The following is a 24,233-nucleotide window of genomic DNA, read 5'->3' as shown; positions in this document are numbered from 1 at the left end:
AATTAGTAACAGCTTGCTTCTTAGAGGAAATAACCCAATTTTCAAATTCCCCTGAATAAACCACATACTGTGTGTTAGTACTTAAAATAAACCTCCTTCTTTGGATATTATGTAGGATCAGACCTACTAGATTCTGAGCTTAAATAACTACTAAGTAATCAGCTGTGACTTGGTCTGAGTGTTAGGACTCCCCTTTAGGATGTTACACCTCCAGCCCTTTACAACAGCTGCCAAACCACCCACCCAGCCCCTCCTCCAGAAACGTTCTAGAGACCTCAGAGATGCCCTAAAAGAGCAGCTCCTAAATTCTCACATGGGTCAGGGCTAGCAGTTGTGAAAGATTTGTAGGACAGCCTCAAAAGTTTTCCTTAGCAGAGGCCTCTGCCAGAAGGCAATCCATACACTCACATGCGACCAAGAGTTTCAGTTCAAGTGTCGTCAGATCTCAGACGTTGTTTTCTAATAATGTACACCTTGTTAAAAAACAAACAAACAAACAAACAAAGAACTGGTATCTATATTTTCAAGGATAACCACTGTGCTGGATTTTGCTGGATAAACAGTGGGCACTGGTCTTCTCACCAGCTGGACCATATACATTCTGCAGATAAAAGCGATGGAAGCACCCTGAAGACTTAAGCAAGTTCTATAGTGCTATAGTTGCAGTAATATGAAGACAGCATATTAGTCCCTCATGGCTACAACTAAGCATCTCAAAAGAGATACTTAGCTACAGTCAGTTGGCCATAGAATAGAAATTATTGATTTTTTCTTTTTTCTGCAGTATCAGCCTTTTCTTCACACTATCTTAAAATACCAAAGACATTCTCTCTTTCCCTACAGCCAATATGTATCCCTATGTTTGATCTATCTAGTCACCTAATCAACCCCACTCTCCTTTTAGCATTTTGTTTTTACAATCCATTTTGCTCTCTAATTGATGTGGTATGCTGCTGCTAAAATAATTTTCTTTAGCAATGTGATTTCCCTAACTGATAAATTATTTGGTATTCTTCTGCCACTTCAAATACAAATAATTCTTCTAAAAACACAAGGCTCTCCATAAATCTTTTAAATTGTCATTTGTTCCTGCACTGCCCATTACTGCAATCTCACCCTCAATCTAGTTTATTTTTCTTGATTTGCTTCACTTTCAGATTGTTCTCCCTAACTGAAATGGCTGGTCAATCATGCAGTATCCAGCAGCTGAGCTTACCATCTTTGAAATCCCTCTTTGGAAGTTACCAAAGCTCACAAATACAAAAAATCAATGCCACTCATTGGTTTAGTAAAAATCTTGAAAGACAGTATATTTTCCTGTATCTCCAAAGAGAGGTGGTATGTTTACATACAATCTGCAAATTCAGACTAGATTGAGTATTTTTTCATCCACAGCTCCTAACTGTATAGCTGATAGCAAAAATCTATTTGTTGAAGTTATTTCCGGATCATATCTACTGAAAAATCACAAACCACAAGCCTGTATATGCACACTTTGCAATTTAGTTAATACTAGTTCTAACTATCATTTGAAGGTAAATACTGCCCCCAAAAATTTTACCATGGTCACTGGACCCAGCGACTAGCTGGGGCTGAAGCAGGTTGCCACTATACAATTTTCCAATTCCTGCATTTCAAATTTTTCCAAACTTTAAAACAACTTGTGACATTTCACCAGCTCCTCCAATTTTTGCCAGCTGACACTAATGTGAAGAATCTTACATTGTGATCAGAGGTGGCTGCATTTTTGTAATACGCTAATAATATGTTCTGCTCTTTTCAGATTTCATTAAAGCAGCTATGAAACCTAAATTATATCAGGCTGATATAAAAAAAATTACACAATTTTAAGTTGTATAAAATGCTATAGAATATTTAAAAAATACTACTAGCCTTCTTAAATTCTCTTAAGGCTTAATTTTTGCCAATGCATGCAGAAAACAGGGTTCTGCAATGGGACAGGATTTGGTATTTCAAGCATATGGGAAGAGAGGCACAGCCACATTTTGCTTAAGTCACAGAAGACAATAATATATGATCTCTTGAAGAAAGACCACTCACCCACATGCCAAGCTCCCCAAAGTAAGTTAGTTTTGTTTAAAAAGAGTCCAATATCCAGAACTAGAGGCGCTTACAACAAAGGCAACTGATCTATTCTATGTCTGCAAGTTTTCACCAATACTATATTGGCTCACAGCTTTCTTGGCTGTGTCCAGTGTTCATTGTCTTTCAGTTTCATAAGCACTAAAAATAACCAGCATCTGAAGAAGAACCTCTATTCAAGAAAACAAACAAAAAATATGAAGCATTAATTCAACACAAGCATTATTTCCTTCTGATGTTTTTGTCATGATTTCAAGTTCTTCATGAAAACAACATAAGGGTGGAGTACCACAAGGGCTGGAAAGGACAGCTATGACCTCAGGAACAATACTCGTTAAAGCAGGAGAGGGGTCAGTGCCTTTCCACACTTAAGTGTTTACGATCTCTGAGGCTCTTTATGATGTCACTTTCCAGTACTTTTTGGGTTGTTTTGGCATTTTTTTAAATGAAATGTCACTGCACAGAGTGACAGAGACACAGGAAGAATACAGGAGTGTGTTTATCATGTTTATTTATGTCATAATTATTACATAACAATTATAGAAAAGCATGGAAATTTGCAACTACAGGTACCTGGCTTCTGCCGTGCATCTCTTGTATTTGTTCTCCTTGTAAGCTGGTCTTTACTCCACAAATGTAAAAAAAGTGGTTTGCCTTCCAAGGAGGGATGTTGCAAAGATAAATATTTTAAATAATTGCAGACACTTAAATAACATGGTAGCGAGTATCATACAATTGTGATAAAATGCCATGAATTTACTATGACTATGTTCCTGTTTCCTTTCAGCAGAGCTCTACTTCATAAGAAGAAATAAAAGGATGTTTCAATTGGTTTTAATACTCAATTTAAACAGAACAGAACAGAGCTACATTAGCTGCTTTCAGGCTTTGCCAATTACATAATGAACTATGCACTTCATTAAGTACTCTTATTTTATGTTTGGGTTGTAATAAACATTTTTCATTCAGATAATAGTTTGATGAACTAGACTTGAAACATCAGTGTCTGTTGCTGATTTACACATAGATTCCCACATGAATTTGTTAGATAAAAATCTCCAACATTACACTGCTTGAGATTTTAATTCCAGACTGAAGACCTGAAAGTGGCCACCAGGAACCCAAAACTTGCTGAAAGAAATGTGCAGGAGCACAGTATTCATGTTAACAAAAATAAGTACACACAAATTAAGATGTGTGTATATCATAGTGAATATCATATTCAAACTTCAATATTTAAACTGTCTCAAAACAGTCAATATGTGAAGGAATGTCTTTCTGATTCCCATCCACACAAACTGCTGCCAACAAGCAGGAGCACAGGCAGCCCCTGAAACACTGAACTCCACAGCATGAAGTTATACTTTCACTTTCCCCTTAAGTATGGTTTCATTATATCTGAGCTTCTCGAAGTCCCTATTGAGAGATACTGCCTTTGAACAAAGCAACTCTGTTGTTTCTGTAAATTTACTATGTTAGGCAATCTTGACTTGCAAAATGCAAACGGTTTATCAAAAGAGTTAAGAGGAACATGTTCATTTGGATGATTTCCTTCTTTCTATGTACTTGTGTGTTCCCTGTTCCATTTTCCCAGCATAGTCTTGTGTATTTTTTGTCCAGATGACCTGAAGTAGCATGTGCCCAACCTGCAACTACCTTTGACCATAAGAAAAAAACAGTGAAATACAGCGCATGCTGTTCAGTTGAGAGTTTGAGGTCTGTCCCTTCATAGGTATCCGGCCTTGCACACGCACACAGACTGTTTTCTGTACAGTAGTAAGAGGCTTATACTAGTAAATCAACTACATTTTCAATCCGTATTTGAGTCTCAGCTGCAGGTAAAAGTTCAGATGTATTTATTATCTTAATTTTGATGCTAAGGTGGGAGGAAAAAGGGAAACTAGAGAAATTAGATCATTAGATTATACATTATATCACTAGCCAACAACATAATCTGATTTTGTCTTCGTTGGTGAACAGCAAAGCACAATCAGTCTACACTGTGGTTACAGAGACCTAGTGAACTTAAAAATCTTAAGCTTTTCATCTACCATAGTGATTTTTTTTCTCTTTAGCACTAGGCTTATCTCAGTCTCATTCTGAAGGGATTTTTTGTTTGGTTTTTTTTTAGAGGGGGTGTTGCTTTTTTTTGTGTGTGGGAAAGGAGACAATTTTCCCTCCAAATAAAGCACAGCTTTAAAAGGGTAAATCTGCCAAAGCAGCTTATGTCCAGCATTACTGGCAATCAGCCACAAATTCTGTCCAGTCACTGCAGAAAAAAGATTTCTGGAGGACAGATGATCAGCATCCTTTAGCATGGGTCTGAGACAGAATGAAAGAGGTCATGTAAATTAAGCATATGGCTTTCAGTGACAAACTACTGAGTTGTATATTAGATCTCAGCATCTCAGGCTAAATGTTTCTATGCCAAAATATAAATGTAGATGACAATGCCTAAACCCAAGTATGAATCAATAACCATAGCACATTCTTATACAAATATCAGCTATTAACAAGCTTTTAATTATTTCTGATTCTGATTCTGCAGCAAAATGGTAGAAAATGGGAATATCTAGATAATGGCAAAAAAAAAAAAACTTGTCATCCAGGTCATTTACTGGTAAAAGATGTAATGAAACTGACAGTTTTGAAAGTGTAAAGGGATATGATACGAATAGGTTTTAGTAAAAGAACATAGAGAAAACCAGAGAAAAGTTAACAATTGACTAGTCTGAAACCAGTCAAAATTGGATGGAATCAGGTCTTTAGATTACTTGGAAACAGAAGTAATGGCCTAGGAAACAAGAAGAAATGGAAGTACATCTTTATAAGAGACTAATGAACAGCTCTTGCTGTATAGTTCAGATCTTGTTACCAAAGCAAGTGAAAGAGAATGCTGCAGAAACAGGGAAGAATGATCCAGCATCCACCTATTACCTATTTATTAGCAAAGAGTCAAATCTTGATAAGGAGCAAGCAACAATGTCATAGACATTTTAATTTTACTCATAACTAAAATTACTAATTCAGATGAAAGAATTATCCTTTTTGAGTGTACAGATTTTGAAACAGAATACAGAAATCATCATCAGAAATTTTTGTTTTGTTTCTCACTGAGGTAGGTCCTCAGAGGAACACAGACAGGTCTTTTTACAGAATCATAGAATGGTTTGGGTTGGAAGGGACCTTTAAAGGTCATCAAGTCCAACACCTTTGCAGTGGGCAGGGACATCTTCAACTAAATCAGGCTGCTCAGAGCCCCAACCAACATGACTTTGAATGTTTCCAGGGATGGTGCATTCACAACATCTCTAGGCAATCTGTTCCAGTGTTTCACCACCCGCATTTTCAAGAATTTCATACTAATATTTAGACTAAATCTACCCTTTGCTAGCAGTGATACAGTGCCTCCGCAATAAACTACTAGAATAAAACCAAACTTTAGGGCAAAGATGCTTTCATATGTTGATTGAGACCGAGACAGTTCACAATAATTACAGTTTAAACTCTTGCCATGGTATTTTTTATGCTTAGAGCAGCTTCTTTCTCCATTTTCATTTTGCAAGGCAATGTTAATGCTGTTCTCAATTGCCAATCTCCTTTCCTTGCTGGTTTGGGTTTTTTTTTCAAGATTCCCACCTATCAGAAGGCTATATAGGTTCATTTTTCTTTCATTTCACTTTTTCTTTCACTTCTATGTGTATTCCTATGTGTGTGCTTGTTTTGTTCGCTTGAAAACATTATTTACAGCTTTTTACCTAACTTCCCATAACAATGATGGTGTCTTGCTAGTAGATGCAAAGAAAGCATCAAAAGACTTTTTTTTTCTCTTTTTTTTTGTGAAATGGGCTTTTTCTTCTTAAGGCCATTTAATCTTGCACCCACTATTATTTCTGTGATTTAAACTTTGTCCTTTGGCAACAAAAAGTAGCCAAGTGCCTAGAATTTTCAACTGACTCTAATTTTTTCCCTCCCTACAAAGATAGTTCAATACACATTTTCATGTAAATTTGTTTATCTCTTTTCATTACCTGTGACATTACCATAATTCAGCTTGATACTTATAAACTTCAGTATAAGCCTGTGAAAATAACCTGAGCTCCTTAACCACTAACACTAATGTTGTGTTAATTAACCATGTCACTGAACTCTACAAGAACAATGGAACAGATTTCAGATTTGGTCTCAGTCAAAGTACAAATCAGCTGGCAGTCTGCATTTCAGTCAGAGAACAATATTCATATTGTCATGCCTGCTGTTTTAAATAGCTGCATATTTGCAACTGTGAGGTTTGCCATTTTAACTATGCCAAGAATAAATGACTTTTTTAAAAAAATAAAAATCACCGCAGCCTATACAATTTCTAGAATCTTTGGTTACTAATATACAACGCAGAAAAGCTGAAAAAAATACACTGTTGAAATTTATAGTGTGACTCATCAAACATGCTGCTGAATATGTAAGTTGCAATTTTTAAGCTAAATTTCAAGCTTCTTCCTATTCCGATGACACAGTTCCCACTACTTTGGGCATTCAATAGTAACAACCAGCTATTAATAATAAACATAAATAGCTATTAGTAGCTACTGGTAGGTACACATGCACCTGATCCCTGTTGGTAGACAGATGTGCACCAACCTGGTACATAGCCAAATCAGCAGAGCTTTAGGGATCGATTTATTCTTCCCAACTGCAGTAAAGAGCATGTTGCACCCTACACCTTCATAGCAGTGGGTGAAAATGAGACCTTCTTCTGGTTTTGTTCCCATCTGGAAAGTGATTCTAAGTATCCTTACTACTCTCACAAGTTAAATGTGCTACTTCATTACATATCTGCATAACTCCTCCAAAATAAAAAAAACAAAAAACAAAAACCAAAACTTGACTACTTAAGAACTCAAGCATCCACTTATCTAATCTCATTCATAAATATATGTACTTTCCTATTCAAACCTGAAGACTGCTAACTGATAAATATATATACAAATTGTAATTTTTTGTGTATAGACACAAATTTCCCAGGGAACACAGGATTTGAATGTGCCCAAGATCTCAGATATAAACATACAGAGACAGTGAACAAGAACTATTAGTCTCTTAGAAACCAGATGTAAACACAACAATTAACTGTCCATGATTCCTTTTATTTATTCAAATCACTCCTGGCAGTTGGTCACACCTCCAGCTTGCTTAGTAACCAGACGAATGAAAAAGAAGGGTCAGAATTATGAAAGAAGAATTATGCAACGAGGCTGTGTACAAGCTCACAAAAGTGTCCAAACAAAAGGCAACTCTGGAAAGCAAAACCAGGAAAGCAAATTATACAACTGAAGTCTTTTTCCTTCCACAATACATTGCAACAGAGAGATGACAGATTTTTTGCTCCAGAGACAGTCAGTTAGGAAAAAGAAAAAAAGAAATTAACTTCTATCTCTTTTAAAGCAGAAATCATAGTAAGATTTAGAGCTTTGTATGCAAAAAGGTTTAACTGGAATGAAAAAGCTGAAATCCAGTCTTTCATTATGACCGTTGGGTTTTGGTAGGATATGCATATTATAAATGTAAACAAGGTTGTCATGTGGCTTTGCTTTTATATAGTGGACAAGGCAGTAAAGAACAAAATCAGTAGTTCCAGGATAGCCCGCTGACTAGCTCACAACTGCTGATAAATAAGTCTTTAGGTTTAGAAATACTAAGCACATTTAAGGTTCTAAATATATTTTCAAATAATAAATTTCTAATTCCTGACTGCTAATACCATTGGAGATTTTAAATGCACTTCATTTGTGTGTTTATGGTTCAGGTTATAAAGTACCTATGTCTTCCAAGTTGACGAAAGGCATCTAAAGAGGTTTATAAAAAATGCACTTTATGCCTTTTTATGGCAATATCTATCTGTAGGTGCCCAAATCCCTTTGCAAATCTTATTTTTCCTGCATTCTACAACTTCAATAACGCAAAGGAGCCAGAAATCCAGGTTAATTAGCCTTATGTCCTGTTTAATCAGTCTCAAAAGAGGGTATGATTATCCATGTTTTACCACTGCAACTCACATCTGCTAACAAAGCTTTATGTTCAGAAGACCTCTGCTAAGATGGCAGTGTTCTCTTTTTCACTGATTTATGATTTCACTGATTTATGAGGCTGAATGGCCTCGCCTTTGTGTCTCCTGTCCACAAGCTTGATTTTAGGTATCCTGTCGCCCCACCATGGGCTGAGCTTCTGTGACAACGCATGGTACTAGGGAAAAACCATCAGCTGGGCTGTAAACCTCAGTGAAGGGTCCATTCCTGAACATTTCTCTCCATGTCTGGATGGGAGTACAAGCTTCACAACTTGAATTAAAAGGTATTTCTCTTCCTTCTCACAGCAAGAAGGCACATCAGCTTCACCCATGTGTGAATGGAATATTAGCATCCAGGCTGCAATACAGCAATCAAGTACATCGCAAATCCAACTAATAACAGAGATGATTTAGCTGTAGTGACTGTATTAGTAGCTCGTAAGTGCCATAACTGGTGACGCTGATTCTCAGCTCTCTCCTGAAAAAAAACACATAGTGTTTCTGAACTACATAGCAGAGCTATACAGGTGGAGTTTTTTCATTGTTAGTGGTATCAATAGGAGTCGAGGAAGAAAAATTCTCTCTCTTTCTGCAACTGTCTACAAAGCAAGCACCAGTTTGCATTCTCAGTTCTGACTCAGTAATGGGAATAACTGCACCACTTAAACTTGGAAAAGCCTAAGGACGTGTTGGCAAGTGAGACAATAAAATAAAAAACTTGGCCAAAACAAAAAGAATGAAAAGATGGGCCTTTACACAAAGTTCAGCTGTAGTAATTATTTACTTTAATTTACTTGGGAGAATAAAAGCACAGTCCAAAAACTGAAATAACTACAAATAACCATAATTTCTTATCGAGTGTGAAGACTACAGTCTCCATTCCTAAGTGAGCTTTTTTTGTTTGTTTGTTTTATTCTTTAATCTATTAGGCACTATAAGCAAGCAAAACTTTTGCTTTGCTACAATAGCCTGGCCTCATATCTTCTTGAATACTTTGATCTTCTATGTAAGGGTGGTTTTCTTTTTCCTCCAAGACCGGAAAGCTAAGAGTAAGCTAAGGCTCTTTGCCTACTATTGCTTATTACAGTTGGTTCCATTCACCTTATGGAAAGAAGATTTTTCCTTTGTTTTAATGAGCTTAAGATAAAGCCTTCACAGAACAGCTGCTGCATTCACAAGGTCTGGAAGTGAGCGGGTTTCTTGCAATAGTACCTTGAGTAAAGACATACAGAAAGTCCACACCGACATACAGTTCTTGGCACTGTATGGTGAAGAGTCCATACCTCTCCAGGTACGATAATGATAACCTCCAAGCAAGCTGGTGGAGGTATGACTGCCTATGCAGTTACGACAAGCTACATCAGCTGCCCTGTATGAGTAACATATATAAAGCATATGCATAGCATACCACATCTGCACAGGCCTTTGGCATCTCGGTAAGATGATGAATTTTCCCTAGATAGTAAGCCAGCATAGCTAAAAAGAAACTTGGTGGTGGGGTAAACTAAATTGTAGCTCTCATTCCACAGCAATGACTATATAGATACAAGATGTTATTAAATGTTGCAGAGATATCTCACATCAGAATAAGTAAATGATAGTCTTTAGCTTGAAATTCATAGGTTTTTCAGGTTTGTATCACAAGCCTAACTGTGTTTTGAAGAGATTACATACATTCTCTATAGATAGTTAAACCAATGTGCATCAGTGAGGGCACAATCCTCTTAAAAGTACTAAACGCTATGTAACAAATACTGAAATGTAATTACATAAAATCTAGTAACACTATAGTAAATGAAGTTTCATAAATTATGACTCTGTTATGACATTAACATTTGCGTTTCATGTAATTAAAACAATATTTCAAAATGCTATACGTTAACAGCAATGACTCCTCAGCAGTGGGGGCATGAGGCATATAAACTGGAGAGATAGGGAAGAGCAAGTCAAGGTGTGGAGTTTTGGCCTTCAGGCAAACTGTGCTGAGGCAGAGCTGGAGCCCAAGAGAAAAGGTCCTCACCCCATAGTAACTTGTCATTGCTCTTTCTTCCATGTTCACACAGAGGTTACTTACCCTGAGATACCTGCATGCTCTTCCCTGACCTAGTTCCCTGACCTGTTACTGAATCCTCTTTCAATGGACAGGATGGACACTAGCTTTTACAGTTAGCCCTAGTTCCTTAACACAAATCCATGAAAGAATATTATACAAGGAGGGGTCCCAAATTAGTCTACTAACAAATGAGAAATATAAATCATACACTTCCAAAAACAAACCACCAGAATTTGACTATAAACAGTAGCTGTGGAATTCAGTGATCAGTTATAACTTCCTGTAAAATATAATATATTTCAAACATTTTCAAACATTTCCTCTTTGTTCACTCTGGAGAAATAAATTCCAAAGAGCTTGGGGGAGGTCGTAGCGATTTCACAGAATCACACAATGACCTGAGTTGGAAGGGACCCACAAAGATCACTGAGTCCAACTCCTGTCCCTGCACAGGACAATCCAAAAATTTACACCAGGTGTCTGAGTGCATTGTCCAAATGCTTCTTGAATATCATCAGCCTTGGCACCATGGCTACTTTCCTAGGGTGCCTGTTCCAGTGCCCCACCACCCTCTGGGTGAAGAAGATTCTCCTAACATCCAACCTAAACCTCCCCGGACACATCTTCCAGCCATTCCCTCAGGTCCTATCATTGGTCACTGGAGAGATCACCTCCTACTCCTTTCCCCTGTGTTGATGCAGTAAACTCCTAAACTCCTCTGAGAAGTCAGCCTTCTCTTCTCCAGGCTAAACAGACCAAGTGACTTCAGCCACTCCTCACATGGCTTCCCCTCTAGACCTTTCACCAACTTTATGACCCTCCTCTGGACACTCTCCAATAGCTTGATATCCTTTTTATACCGTGGTGTCCAAAACTGCACACAATACTCAAGGTGAGGCCACACCAGTGCAGAGAGCAGGACAATCACCTCCCTCAACCGGCTAACAATGCCATGCTAGATGCACTCCAGGACACGGTTGGTTCTCTTGGCTGTCAGGGCACACTCTTGGTTCACAATCAACTTCTTGTCAACCACAACACACAGATCCCTTTCCACAGGGCTGTTCTCTACCCTCCTGCTCCCCAGTCTATATGTATATGGAGAGTTGTCATGTCCCACGTGCAAAACCCAACACTTGCCCTTGTTAAACTCCAATTTGTCTAGATCCCTCTGCAGGGCTTCTTTGCCCTCAAGAGTGTCAACAGCTCCCCTCAGCTTCGTGTCATCAGCAAATTTGGCAAGTCCTGCACCCAGGTCATTTATGAAGATAACAGAGTACTGTCCTAAGATGGATCCCTGTGGAATCCTGCTGGTGACTGGTTACCAGCTCAATGTAACCCCATTCACTATGACCCTTTGAGCCCCGCCCATCAGCCAGTTGTTCACCCACTGTGTTATGTGTTTATCCAGCTGCATGCTGGACATTTTGTTTAGGAGGATACTCTGAGAGACAGTGTCAAAGGCCTTGCTGAAATCTAGAAACATTACATCAACTAGTTTCCCTTGATTAGCTAGGTGGGTAACCTTGTCATAGAAGGAAATAAACTGTATTAGGCAGGATTTTCCCATGCTGGCCGGGATCAATGCTTGTGTCATCTTTCAGGTGTTTTTCAAGTAACACTGAGAATAATCTTCTCCAGCCACTAAAGTGAGACTAACAGGCTTGGGGTCATCCCTGATGCCCTTGTTGAAGATAGGGACAACATTTGCCAGCTTCCAGCCAACTAGTACCTATCCAGATTCCCTAAAGCATGGAAATAATCATTGAGAGAGGTCTCACTATGACATCAGCCAGCTCTTTAAGTACCCTTGGATGAATCCCGTCAAGCCCCACTGACTTCAGCTAGAGCACTGTCCCCTCCATTTCCTTTTTTTTACTTGACTATTGGATTGTTGACACTTCTTTCACAAGGCTCCTGCTTTCATCTTAGATGAAAGACAGAACAAGTAGCCTGTTTTCCTGTACACAATAATGGCCATTGACTTGGATACATATAACTGCAATCTAAAAAAACTCAGTGTAAGTCCAAAATTAGAATTCTGTGATATGACTCACAAGGAGCAGCTTTGTGACAGAATCTAGGATATTTTTAAGTAAATGAAGTCTAAAGCATAACATAAAAACTGCATTCTAGAAATAGTCTACAGAAAAAATTGCTACTAATTATTAGATGCTATTTTTTATCTGTGTATTTTATCTACCTGCAAGTAGAGTCTCTGAAGTATATTATCAACCTGATAAGTAAAGGTGGTGAAGCTTCTGATTTCCAAAAAAGGGTAAAATAGGATTACAGGAAAACAGTAGAACTTTCTCACTGAAATATTTTGCCTTTACACTAGTAAACAAGCATGACTAGCAATACAAATCCTCTGCAAAACTATTTCAATGCCTATTAATCAGTAACTATGGACAAGAGATACGCTCTCCTGTAAATCAGTTCCTCTAGCATTAAAAAACAACAGAGATGACAATCCAAAAGGGAAGACTATTTATGATAATTTGCTATATTCAAATTTAATAATACACTACAATACACAAGATGTATTGTAGGAAAACACTACAGCAGAGCTGTGAGAAGATAAAGTTTAATTTTTCAAGCCTGCAGTATAATATAAACAGGAAGTTAATTAGATGTCACAAAACAGATAAATGAGAAATGCCATAATTTGCATAGAAAACCCTGACATCATAATTCTTTGAAGATACTTTGCTTCCCGATGCCCTGCACCCAATATTATTACTAAAATAACTGCCTGACTAGTGGCCTGTCAGAAGATAGAGGGCTTGATCTCAAAAATACTCATCACTATAATATATTCCTTCTCAAAATCTTTATCTTAACTAAACCCTTAAAACTGACGTATAATTGTTCCTATTTATTCTTCTTGAAATACCACCCTTTTCACACCAGCAGCAAATATGGCAATGTTATTTTAAGATAAAGTCTTAAAACAGATTTTGAGCCTCAGACAGGGATTTATCGCAACCAACGCTAAACAGCTGCGGTCTGGATGCCTGCATATGAACTTGTCAAACTAGACTGAGCAGAGTGGAGCTGGTGAATACAGAGTCATGTAAAACGCAATTCACCTGACACATTTTGGATATCCAGTGTATTTCAGAAGCACCATTTTTAACTGCTGCCCTAAATATATAAGGCCCTATGATCACCTTCAAAACAGTTCTCTTCTGAGTTTGACACAGCTGCATACGATGCTCCTAACCTTCAAAGCAATTCCGCGGCTCATTTTCTGAAAGGCTGTTGAGGACCTCCATCACTTTTGCTTTCACATCTTCTACTGACAAATAATGGATTCCTTTGAGCACTGACTTGATATCAGGGAAGAAATAGAAATCATAGGGAGGCAGGTTTGGTGAACAGGGTGGATGCTCAAGCACAGCGCAGCTAAAAACTGCTTCACAGACAAAGCTTCATGGGCTGGCACACACCAACATTTTCTGATCAAGAGTAAGAAAACATCCATATTTGAACACACGTCCACTCATAATGAGTAAAGTGATTGAGTTGACCTTTGTCCACTGTGACAGGTTAGAACATGTCTTATCTATTTGTCTCTCCCCTCCCAAGCTTGGTTCACAAGCTGTAGGGTTAGTGTTGGGGTTTTTTTGTGTTGGACCTCGTATAATCTATCCCAGATGAAAACAGAAAAAAAAAAAGATTTTTCTTAAAGAACAACTCAGATAGTATCGTAGAATCGCTTGGTTGGAAAAGACCTTTGAGATCGAGTCCAACTGTACCTGTACAACTGTACCTGTCCAACCACATGCCTAAGCACTTCATCTACCCATCTTTTAAATACCTCCAGGGATGGTGACTCAACAACTTCTCTAGGCAGCCTGTGCTGGTGCCTGATAACCCGTTAGGTGAAGAAATGTTTCTTAATGTCTAGTGTGAACCTCCCCTGGCACAACTTGAGGCCATTCCTTCTTATTCTATCATGTATCACTTAGGCAAAGAGACCAACACTGATCTCTCTACAACCTCCATTCAGGTAGTTGTAGACAGTGATAAGGCCTCCCCTCAGCCTCTTCTCCAGGCTAAATAATCCCGATTCCTTCAGCCACCTCTCATAAGGCTTTTTCTCCAGCCCCTTCACCAGGGGATACAAATATCATTTAACACCTGTGTGAAATTTAGGCCTTTGTATCCTGGTTGACCATCAATCAAGAGGAAAGAAGAGTAGAAATTAGTTTACCAATCTGCAAGAACTGTAATGTGATGATTAAAAGGGAAAGCAAGGAAATGAGTAAGTAGAAATTTTTGTTGATTCATATTACATTATTATTTTTGGAAGAAACAGCAATAAAAAACTGGAAGCAATGAGATTATAACATTAACCTAAAAAAATTTAAATATTTTATATCACTAAATTGGAATTCGTTAACAAAGGAAAAACTAAGAAATCCACCAAAAAATGACCCTGTTGCACTAAAACAAACATGGCTTTTCAGAATGTCCCAAGCCTCTCTTCTCATTGAGAACACCAAATGAAATCTAACTGAAGTAAAAAAAAATAAAAAATAACATGGTTCTCTTCACAGAGAAACTTTTTTATTTATATATGACAAAACATTCTAATACAACATGACACCTAGAATTTAGTGTGTATGTTAGCCATTTGTCCTGCAACATCTACAGGTGTCTCAGAACTGCAATATGTTAGATTATTACAATTGGATATCTTGGTCAGAAGAAACTTGAAGTGGACCCTCTTGTTTTCTTATACATAAACCAGAATTAAATACTTCCACAAACGGTAATTTCACAGCTAGCTTTGGCAACTTGCCTTATGGAATGTTAACTAATATTTAACCTGAATACCCTTGGCTACAGCCTAGCCCTTTCACATGTTTTTGTTGTAGTAAATGAAAACATTTGTTGACTTTTTTTTTTTACTGCTCAGTGATTTTTTCTGTTCAATGATTTCCTTTTGAGCTATGATATTTTTCCAGCTTTCTTAACCTTCACACATAAATCTTCTATTTCAATATTTTGTTCTGAAGTAATATTAACTTAAATTTTCTCACACTGAAAAAAAGAGGAAAAAACCCAAAGAAAATTAAAATCCAACTTAAATACCTCCTTTTAAGTAATACATGGGCTATAATGTTATTTAGATTCCTAAGTCATCATTTAGATTTACTTGGCCTTCAGGTCATCTAGTCTAAAAAGTCAATAGAGTCAGAAGAGTCTGTTTTCCCTTAACATGCTGCCAGTGACTAATGAATTGCTTTAGTTACAAGACTTGCTCACCTGAGAATGTATTGATTTATACTGGCATCTTCTGTAACTCAAGAATCTTCCAAATCCAAGAGAGCTGCAGGAATCAAGCTGGGATATTTTAAAGACTGAAAGATTGCAAATTAAAAGCGACAGCAGCAGGACTACGGGGAACCAGTATAGCCCAGTAAACTGGACAGGAGGAAACCTTAACCAGGGACGTATTTGTGATGTAGGGGTACAACTCAACTCAAGCACACCTTTTCAATTTCACTCACATTTACAAATAGAAGGTTCCAGTTTGGTTTCACAAATGATAAAACAGTAAATGACAATGAACAGGGAGATCCTGCCACTTGCCTTTTTTTACCAAGAGTTCACCTAATCTCTACAAACCAAATTTCAGCTGGTTCAGATCTAAGGTAAGAGAAGGAAGAGCACTGGCGGAAAGAAAACTGGAAACATGCACACAGTGAAACAAGTTAGCTTTCAGTACGTATCTGTTAAGTCAACTTAGCTTAATGTTAAACTGTGGCTCTTGGCGCTGCAGACTTGGAGAGAAAACAACCAAAGGAAAACACTGATGAAGGTACATGTTAACAAAGTGCCTATCAGCTAAATAGAAAAAAAAATCTACTCTTTGGTTAATGGCTACTGCTAGCACAGCATGAAAAGAAATGCTAAGATGCAAAAGGAAGGAAAAGAAGAGGCAGGGCAATGCAGAAAACCCCAAAACCAAACCTACAGCATTCTATGAATTGTGCTAATATACAGAAGGCATAAAAATTACAGATGATACTCAGTTGTAGGTACTTCACACAAAACAAGGACTGGACTTAGAGCCGATTTGACCTACGCATATTGAAGATTTTCAGGGGTGCATGAAGATTACTAGAACTATGGCTCCTTTCCATCATACTAGGTCTTCACGAATGACAATGTTGCTTGTTTTCCCACCATAGCTCTTCCTGCACTATGAAATCTCTCTACAGGGAGTTTGCAAAAGCCCAGGACACCCAGAAACCAAAATTATTTTAGAAACCTTGTAAGAAGAGTGGTGCAACCCAGAACCCAACAGAAGACTGCGAAAAAAATTTTGATGACTTCATATCGTTTGCAGAGTTTTTTTAAGACCATAAAATTATTGTCTTTTAAATTGCTCTACTTTGTACACCCTAGAACTGATTTTACTGAATGCAGTTAAAGTGTGTAACAGTCTCAAACCATCAGTGATACCATAGCAAATTAGTTGGGGCAGCATATATGTTAGGACTGTAGTGCAGATTGAATTGTTGTGATCTACTGTAGATAAGAACAAAAATGTCCTCCTCGAATAAATGGACCACACAGTAAGGAATGCAATGCCACTCAGAAAAATCTCTACCTAGCACAGAATATAAAATAAGAAATTGGAGGAAGCAGAAGGAGGGAAAAGTAGGAATAAAAAAAGCTCACAGTATCAGTATGATACAGTGACTGATATCACCTTACAAGTCCTAAGAACAAGCCAGCATACAGGAGTGACAAGGCCCAGAAGAATAGTACAGTAACTTTTTTTTCAGAAGACCATGAGCGTAACAGCAGTTTGCCTGTAACAGCATAGCACTTATGGAAAAGACTGGATTTCATAATGCCAGAGTTTATAAAGACTTGCCAGAATCCCTTGCTTTGATTTTTGCAGCTATTAAGGATGCTATAAGAATCTTTACCATAAGACCAGCTATAATGGATGTGAAAGTTGCACTTCCGATAGGCTACGGAGGAGTGCTTTCATGAGAAGTGGCATTTAATTCTCCAAGTAATCCCAAAGAAAATCCCAGTAACTCAAATTAGCGGCATAAATCAATTGTCCTCAGGTTTTGTAAGTACTATTATAATATGAACAAGTAAGTTACAAAGGATGAGGAACCGTAGTAAACCTTGAACTGTTCTAGTAAGCAATAAATTAGGCAAAGACAATGACACTATAGGATGTCATCAGTTAATTCTGTAGTATCATGAGGATGGGTTCTTCATGCTTAAATTTAGCAATGAAAACAATCAGGTCTTGTCTCTATATTCTCATCTCTCTCCGTAGCCAATCAGGAGATACAGGCACTTTAATAAAATTAATTATATCCTTGCTAAAGACCTGCCTTCAGTGGCATTAGCTCCTGTAGCAGTCATGCCACCATTTATGTCCTTAAAAGCTAAACCTGCCTGACTCAGGCAGGACAGATCTGGTAGCCCGAGAACCAAGCAGGATAGCATCATCCCAGCAAGCACTGAGGGAAGAATTAACAGCAAGCAGAAGCTAGTGGAAAGATGACACATGCATCTTAGGGTATGTGTCTAGCCAACAAGTGAGATAGAAAGCAACTGTCTCTTCTACAGGTTTATACCCACCTTCCTGATGATGATTAATCTTTCTCAGAGACAACTCCCACCCCCATTTAAAGTGGTAAGGCAACTCTTTTCTCCAACTCTTTCCTGTTTATACACATTATACGATTCCCAGAATAAAAATATAATAGGAAGGATTTTTGTTTCAAACCCATACCCTTATTAAAATTCAAGCGACAAGGGATCATACACATAGAATCACAGAATAGATTGGGTTGGAAGGGACCTTTAAAAGTCGTAAAGTCCAACCCCCCCCCGCAACGAGCAGGAACATCTTCAACTAGATCAGACTGCTCAGAGCCTGTCCAACATGACCTTGAATGTTTTTAGGGATGGAGCATCTAGTGCTTCACCGGGCAACTTGTACCAGTGTTTCACCATCATTGTTTTCAAGAATTTCTTCCTTACATCTAGTATAAATCTACCTTCTTTGAAAACTGTCACCCCTTGTCCTGTCACTACAGGCCTTGCTGAAAAGTCCCCATCATTCTTATAAGCCCTCTTTGAGTACTGAGAGGCCATAACAAGGCCTCTTTGGAATGTTCTCTTCTCCAGGCTGAAAAACAATATCTCAGTCTTCCTAACAGGAGAGATGTTTCATCTCTCCAACTATTTTTGTGGCCCTCCTGTGGACCCACTCCAACAGGTCCATGTCTTTCCTGTGCTGAGGGCTCCAAAGCCACAATAGTCCTTCTGGAGAAGCCTGTCTCTCGCCCTTGAGTGCAGACTGAGTTATAATAAACAGCCATTTGCCTCAATTTTTATTAGGATGACAGGGATGATTAAGTTAGAGATGACAATTCTTATGCTTAGCGCCCATGTCTCTCCTGTGCCCTGCCTGTCACAGACTAAAGGAGCAGATCTTCCATTTTTATGGGCAGAAGGAGCAATACTGCAATAAATCTTTAGCTGGGCACCATGGGATAAGATACGTTGTGTATACACTTGCATACAAACCCACAGTCCAGCACACTGCACATCTTCATGATTGTTCGTCCCATGTGGATTTGAGGCAGTGATATGCAATCTTATTCAAAAATAATGCATTGCAAGTGTCATCATCACCAAAGGAAAGTGGCTGGAAATGATTTTTTATGAAAAAGCAAACAAACAAACAACATCAGAACCAACTTTGCTGCTCTCTGACAGATTTTAGGAAAGCTGATATCATTGTATTCACTTGCAGCATGTACAGTAGAGATTTTGAGACTGTTGTTGAGAATCCCAGTGCATAGTAGCATTTCCCTGGTCTTTCCTACACTCTCCTACTGTAAACACATACCGGAAAACCGTGAGGTGAATATGAGACAATGACATGGAAGAGGGAGCACAGCTTGCTTTACCTCTCTCCCTCAATCCTGATGAGTTTGCAGCACTGAGATCTTGCAGCATTCTCTGACAGGGTCATACAAGAACTCATCTCCTGCTTCAGCTTACGCCAGGTAGAAAAGCAGGTCCTGTAAGGCACAATTGCTGGTCCCCCAACAGCATCTCCATTCCTATTATGCTATGAATACACTCAGCTCTACTCTCACCTTGAGCTACACACCCAGCTCCAACCACATTAGCCCTGAGTTGCCATGCAAACACGCCAAGAGATAACTTTGTGTCCCTGTGTCCACACCTGCTCCTATTTCAGTTGACTATAACTTCTGAAGCATAGAGCAACCTTAATTCACAAGGGCTAAGGTAGCTGCAGTGCAGCTTGCCTGTTCATCTATAATGCAGAACTATAGACTAAAATAAGACTTGGGCTCCAAGCACTCCAGTCACTCCAGTGATTTATTGAAGTAGTACTTCTGTAGCAAAACTCAGATCCCAGAAATACCAAGCTGAATTGATTTCATGTCAGAAGCAGAGAATGAAGTTATAGGTCATGACTTTGAAGTAATATGCAATACCAAATTTGCACTTAGTTCATGCATTTTCTTCTAAAAAGTCTTCACTTCAGAGGGCGCTTAATTATTTCTACTTAATTTTCAAAAAGAAAAAAAACTTCAAACATATAGCAGACTGAACTATATATCAGATTTCAACAGAGCAAAATACATAAAAATGAAAAACAATAATGTAAAAAAAACCAAAGTACAAATAAACAGAACAGCCATTTTTTTTAGTAACAGCTTTACAGATGTTTAGAAAGTTAGTAAATAACAGTCTGATAATTAACAGTCCACTTGCTCTGTAAATACCTCCTGTAGCATCATCCTCACTTATTGCTTCCGAGTACCAGCCTGGATAATCCTCCTTGAATACAGCTCAGCTCCCTGATCTTTCCCTTTGCAATATGTGCCCATAACCTTTGAGCACATCTGCCATTTCTTACAGGCATTTCTTCATATTCTTCAGAAGACCTCACAATTTCATAATTGTTTTGGATTCTTATTAAGAACATTACTTCTTTTAAATATATACTATATTGATACACACACACACACAGAGTGTCCCAAGATCCCTGCCTGTTCTCTGAGCAAGGCTGCCTCACTGTCCCCTTGCACCCTCTCACTGATTTGTGTCTATCAGGAGTGTCTCAATCGAATGTTTGAACCTCAAATTCTCTGGACAAGGAATATTTCCCTGCTTTATGTTTGTGGGCACTTTTAACAACTATTGTCCTAGATTGTAGCCTAAGAACTAGCAGACACAAGTAAAAATAGCAAGGAAAAAGACAGTAACTGTACAAAAGGATGAGGAACAGGCATAACAACAAACCTGTGCAGTCCTACAGACTAGGGGAGGAGTGGCTAGTAAGCTGCCTGGAGGAGAAAGACCTGGGGGTCTTGGTTGACAGCCGACTGAACATGAGCCAGCAGTGTGCCCAGGTGGCCAAGAAGGCCAATGGCATCTTGGCTTGTATCAGAAACAGCGTGACCAGCAGGCCCAGAGAGGTTATTCTGCCCCTGAACCGGCACTGGTGAGACCACACCTTGAATCCTGTGTTCAGTTCTGGGCCCCTCACCACAAGAAGGATGTTGAGGCTCTGGAGCGAGTCCAGAGAAGAGCAACAAAGCTGGTGAAGGGGCTGGAGAACAAGTCTTGCGAGGAGCGGCTGAGGGAACTGGGGTTGTTTAGTCTGGAGAAGAGGAGGCTGAGGGGTGACCTTATTGGTTTCTACAACTACCTGAAAGGACGTTGTAGAGAGGAGGGTGCTGGCCTCTTCTCCCAAGTGACAGGGGACGGGACAAGAGGGAATGGCCTCAAGCTACACCAGAGAAGGTTCAGACTAGATATCAGAAAGAAATTTTTCACAGAAGGGGTCATCAGGCACTGGAATAAACTGCCCAGGGAGGTGGTTGAGTCACCTTCCCTGGAGGTATTTAAAAGACAGGTGGACGAGGTGCTCAGGGACATGGTTTAGTGATTGATATGAATGGTTGCACTCGATGATCCAGTGGGTCTTTTCCAACCTAGTGATTCTATGATTCTACGAACATCAAATAGAAGCATTCTGGATAGGGGAATTGGTGTAGCAGGTCTAAATTGTACAGACTCTGCCTCTTTATTTGTTCTTGTATTTATCTACCAAGGCTACATGTAAATTATGCATGCTACTTGTAGCTGGTGGTTGGAAGCTGAATTCAGATATCCTGAATGGAAAAAAACAATAAATGTAAGGAAAAGCCATGAGAAGATAAAGCTTCGAGATTTAGAAGATGGGTAGCAAGTTTCTGTGCATGTAAGCTTTTCTTGCAAGTCAGTGGCAGCTGGTGCATAAAGAAAGTCAGAGGTCAGGGATTTATACAGAAGTTTTAAAGTTAACAGGAGTGAAACCTACAGCAGCACCGGCAGTTTTTTTTCTAGTCAATATCATCATTTGACCAAAAACATACATTCTGAATGCAAGCTTTTAGCTGCAGCATTTAGGTGTGTAACCTTTTTTAAAAAAGGGCTGGCTATTTAATAATACTTTATTATAAGAAATTAAGAGCCTACTGAATACTCAGCAAACACTGCAAAGACATTCTGTGATATGAAATCTAAAAGGTCACTATCTTCAGCACTAATAATTAGCTCAATAACCTACGAGTTCTTCAATGCTTAACGGTACACTGAGGTACAGTTCTCGTTTGGAGACAGCAAATATTGATAAACTAATAACTGGCAGTTTATCAATAGAGCAGACCTACCTGCCTGTAGGCTTCATTGCTGAGAAGAGGATAGAAATAATTTCTGTTCTCTTTTCTAAGAGAAAACTGATGCACAACCATGTCACACAGGAGAAACAGAACCAAAGTCTCATAATCTTCAGTTCAGTGTCCTGTCCCACGGAACCATGTTCATAATATCAGCTGCCTTTAAAGACCACTATTAATACCACTCCAAAGGACTCGTATAATCAAAGCCCTTCAGATATACTACTAATATTTTTAAGTAGGTACGTTTAGAACAGTTATTAAACTACAGAAATATGCCTCGACTGTGCACTATAGTAAAAAATAGGAACTTCCATCGATGAATGGATGGCAGAAAGCACCAGTCTAAGTCAGTCTCTTACCTTGAAGTCGTTGCATGACATTGGCAATATCTCTAGATCTTGCCGCTAGTCGGGATGAAGCCATGATCTCTTTGCATTGAGTCTACTTCCCCTGACAGAAGTCTCCCTCTAAGCCGCTGACCTTCGTGAGAGAAGGATCTCAGATAGCTTCCTCTTAGGATTCAAGCCTCAGCCCTGGCGCAGCATGACTGGGGCAATTAGATGCCTCCAGTCCAATGCCAGTCCTTGTAGAGCTGGGAAACAGCAACAGTGAGCAACCTCAGCACCTGAGAAAAAAAGTACCAAAGCTTAGAGGAAAGTTATACCAGTTTTGCAAGACTATGAAGTCTGAGTCTCAATAGCTACCTTAACATGTAAAGAGTGGTAAGTTTTGAGCATACTGTACACCCCAGTCAGAGACACAATTAATGCTGAAAGCTTGCTTAACAATCGTCAGTGGAATGAAGCTGCAAAAACAAACCATTAAGAACAATTGGCAACGTACCAGACATCAACACCTTCCTGAGGATGCTTGTGGATGTTGTTTTAGAAATACAATAATGTTATACATAATAAAAGTAATACTGTAATACTTCTTAACACAAATAATATTAGGTCTAAAGGAGAAAAACCAAAACTACTCATAAAATCCAAAAGCTGTACACTTCTCATTCTATTTCACCATGCTAGAAAGTAGTGTGTAATAGTAAAACATTGATCCAGGTTGTCCCTATCTCCACTGGACTATGCACTTTAGTCTGAAATATTAAGATTCATGTACTCTATTATTAAATAAAATTGTATTTACATTCATTTTTCTAATGTATGATGATGTATTTTGATTAATTTCACATCAAAAGCTGTGAACTAGAAGTGCTACATGAACTTAACACTGTTATAACTATAATAAAAGATCTACATGACTATAAATCTGGTCTAAAAAGAAAATAAAATTTGATTCTTCAGATAATGTTGTCAATAACATCTTGTCTTCTGAGAAATAAGTACATTTCATCCATCTATGGACCTGCTTCCCCATTAAGAAGAAACTGAGCACACACACTCTAAGAACAATTGTATTCATACTACACACAACTTGGTGCATTCCCAATTCAAGATGATACTTTGCTGATCAATATCATGAGTATGAGCGGGTCTATTGGCATTCAGCACTCTTCTCTTTTCCTGGCTCCAAAGCCTGTCAGAGAATGGAGTCCTCCAGTGTCAGGCCGACAAGCCTTGAGGCTGCACAGCTTTAGGCATCTGAACTGTTCCACAGCAGGTCGGTCAACATGCAAGGGCTGCCAGAGGAAATAATGTTTCAACATTTCCAATTCTGATCCTCGAAACCCTGGCTGACCTTAGGAACTCCTTGCTTTCTCTCTTACTGCTGTTTTTATTGTATGTTTGCTTTTTATTTCCCGATATGTAAGTGCTGCTCATGCCAGCAAACTCCAGCTAGCTTTAAATCATCGTAGCTGAGGGAAGCACATTTCTCATGTAGCAAAGTGCAGAACAGACTGTGAAGTCCATCTGCGTGCACGGGCTGCGCTCTTGCATGCTGTGGCCAGACTGGTACCAATATCCAGTCCAGCCCCATTACTGCTGTTTTTGCATAAGACATCTGGATGCCGATATCCCTGCACTCTTCCTACACGTGTGCTTTGTCCTTCAGTGGTGGCCTCTCTCTCCCTTCATTCCTTCCTTTCTTTCTTCCTTCCAGGCTCTGCTCTGCCCCCTTTGTCAGGGTGCACAGAGACTGAACAGGTTGGTCACTGTTACCTAAACATGGAAAGGCAGCTAGGAAGCTCCACTTTTATGAAGCTAGGAATGAGAAGGTGCCACTAATACACCTCTTGGCTGCAGCATCAGCCGCATCCCCTGCTGTTACTGAAGTGCTGCATAAAGCATCG

General features: G+C 38.8%; 1 protein-coding gene across 1 annotated transcript in view; it reads right to left on the bottom strand.

Annotated features, from left to right (window-relative positions):
* SYNE1 (spectrin repeat containing nuclear envelope protein 1) overlaps window positions 1–22,745 on the bottom strand; it is a 285,435-nt gene extending 262,690 nt beyond the window's left edge. The window contains exon 1 of the mRNA XM_069852100.1: window positions 22,342–22,745. Within this exon, the coding sequence (XP_069708201.1) occupies window positions 22,342–22,405 (64 nt within the window). The 5' untranslated portion in view covers window positions 22,406–22,745. The remainder of the gene's footprint in view (window positions 1–22,341) is intronic.
* Between the last annotated feature and the right edge of the window lie 1,488 nt (window positions 22,746–24,233).

This window comes from Phaenicophaeus curvirostris, chromosome 2, assembly GCF_032191515.1.
Source record: "Phaenicophaeus curvirostris isolate KB17595 chromosome 2, BPBGC_Pcur_1.0, whole genome shotgun sequence".
Classification (NCBI taxonomy): domain Eukaryota; kingdom Metazoa; phylum Chordata; class Aves; order Cuculiformes; family Cuculidae; genus Phaenicophaeus; species Phaenicophaeus curvirostris.
Note: the sequence above shows the minus strand (reverse complement) of the source record. Positions and strands in the feature narration are given on the sequence as shown.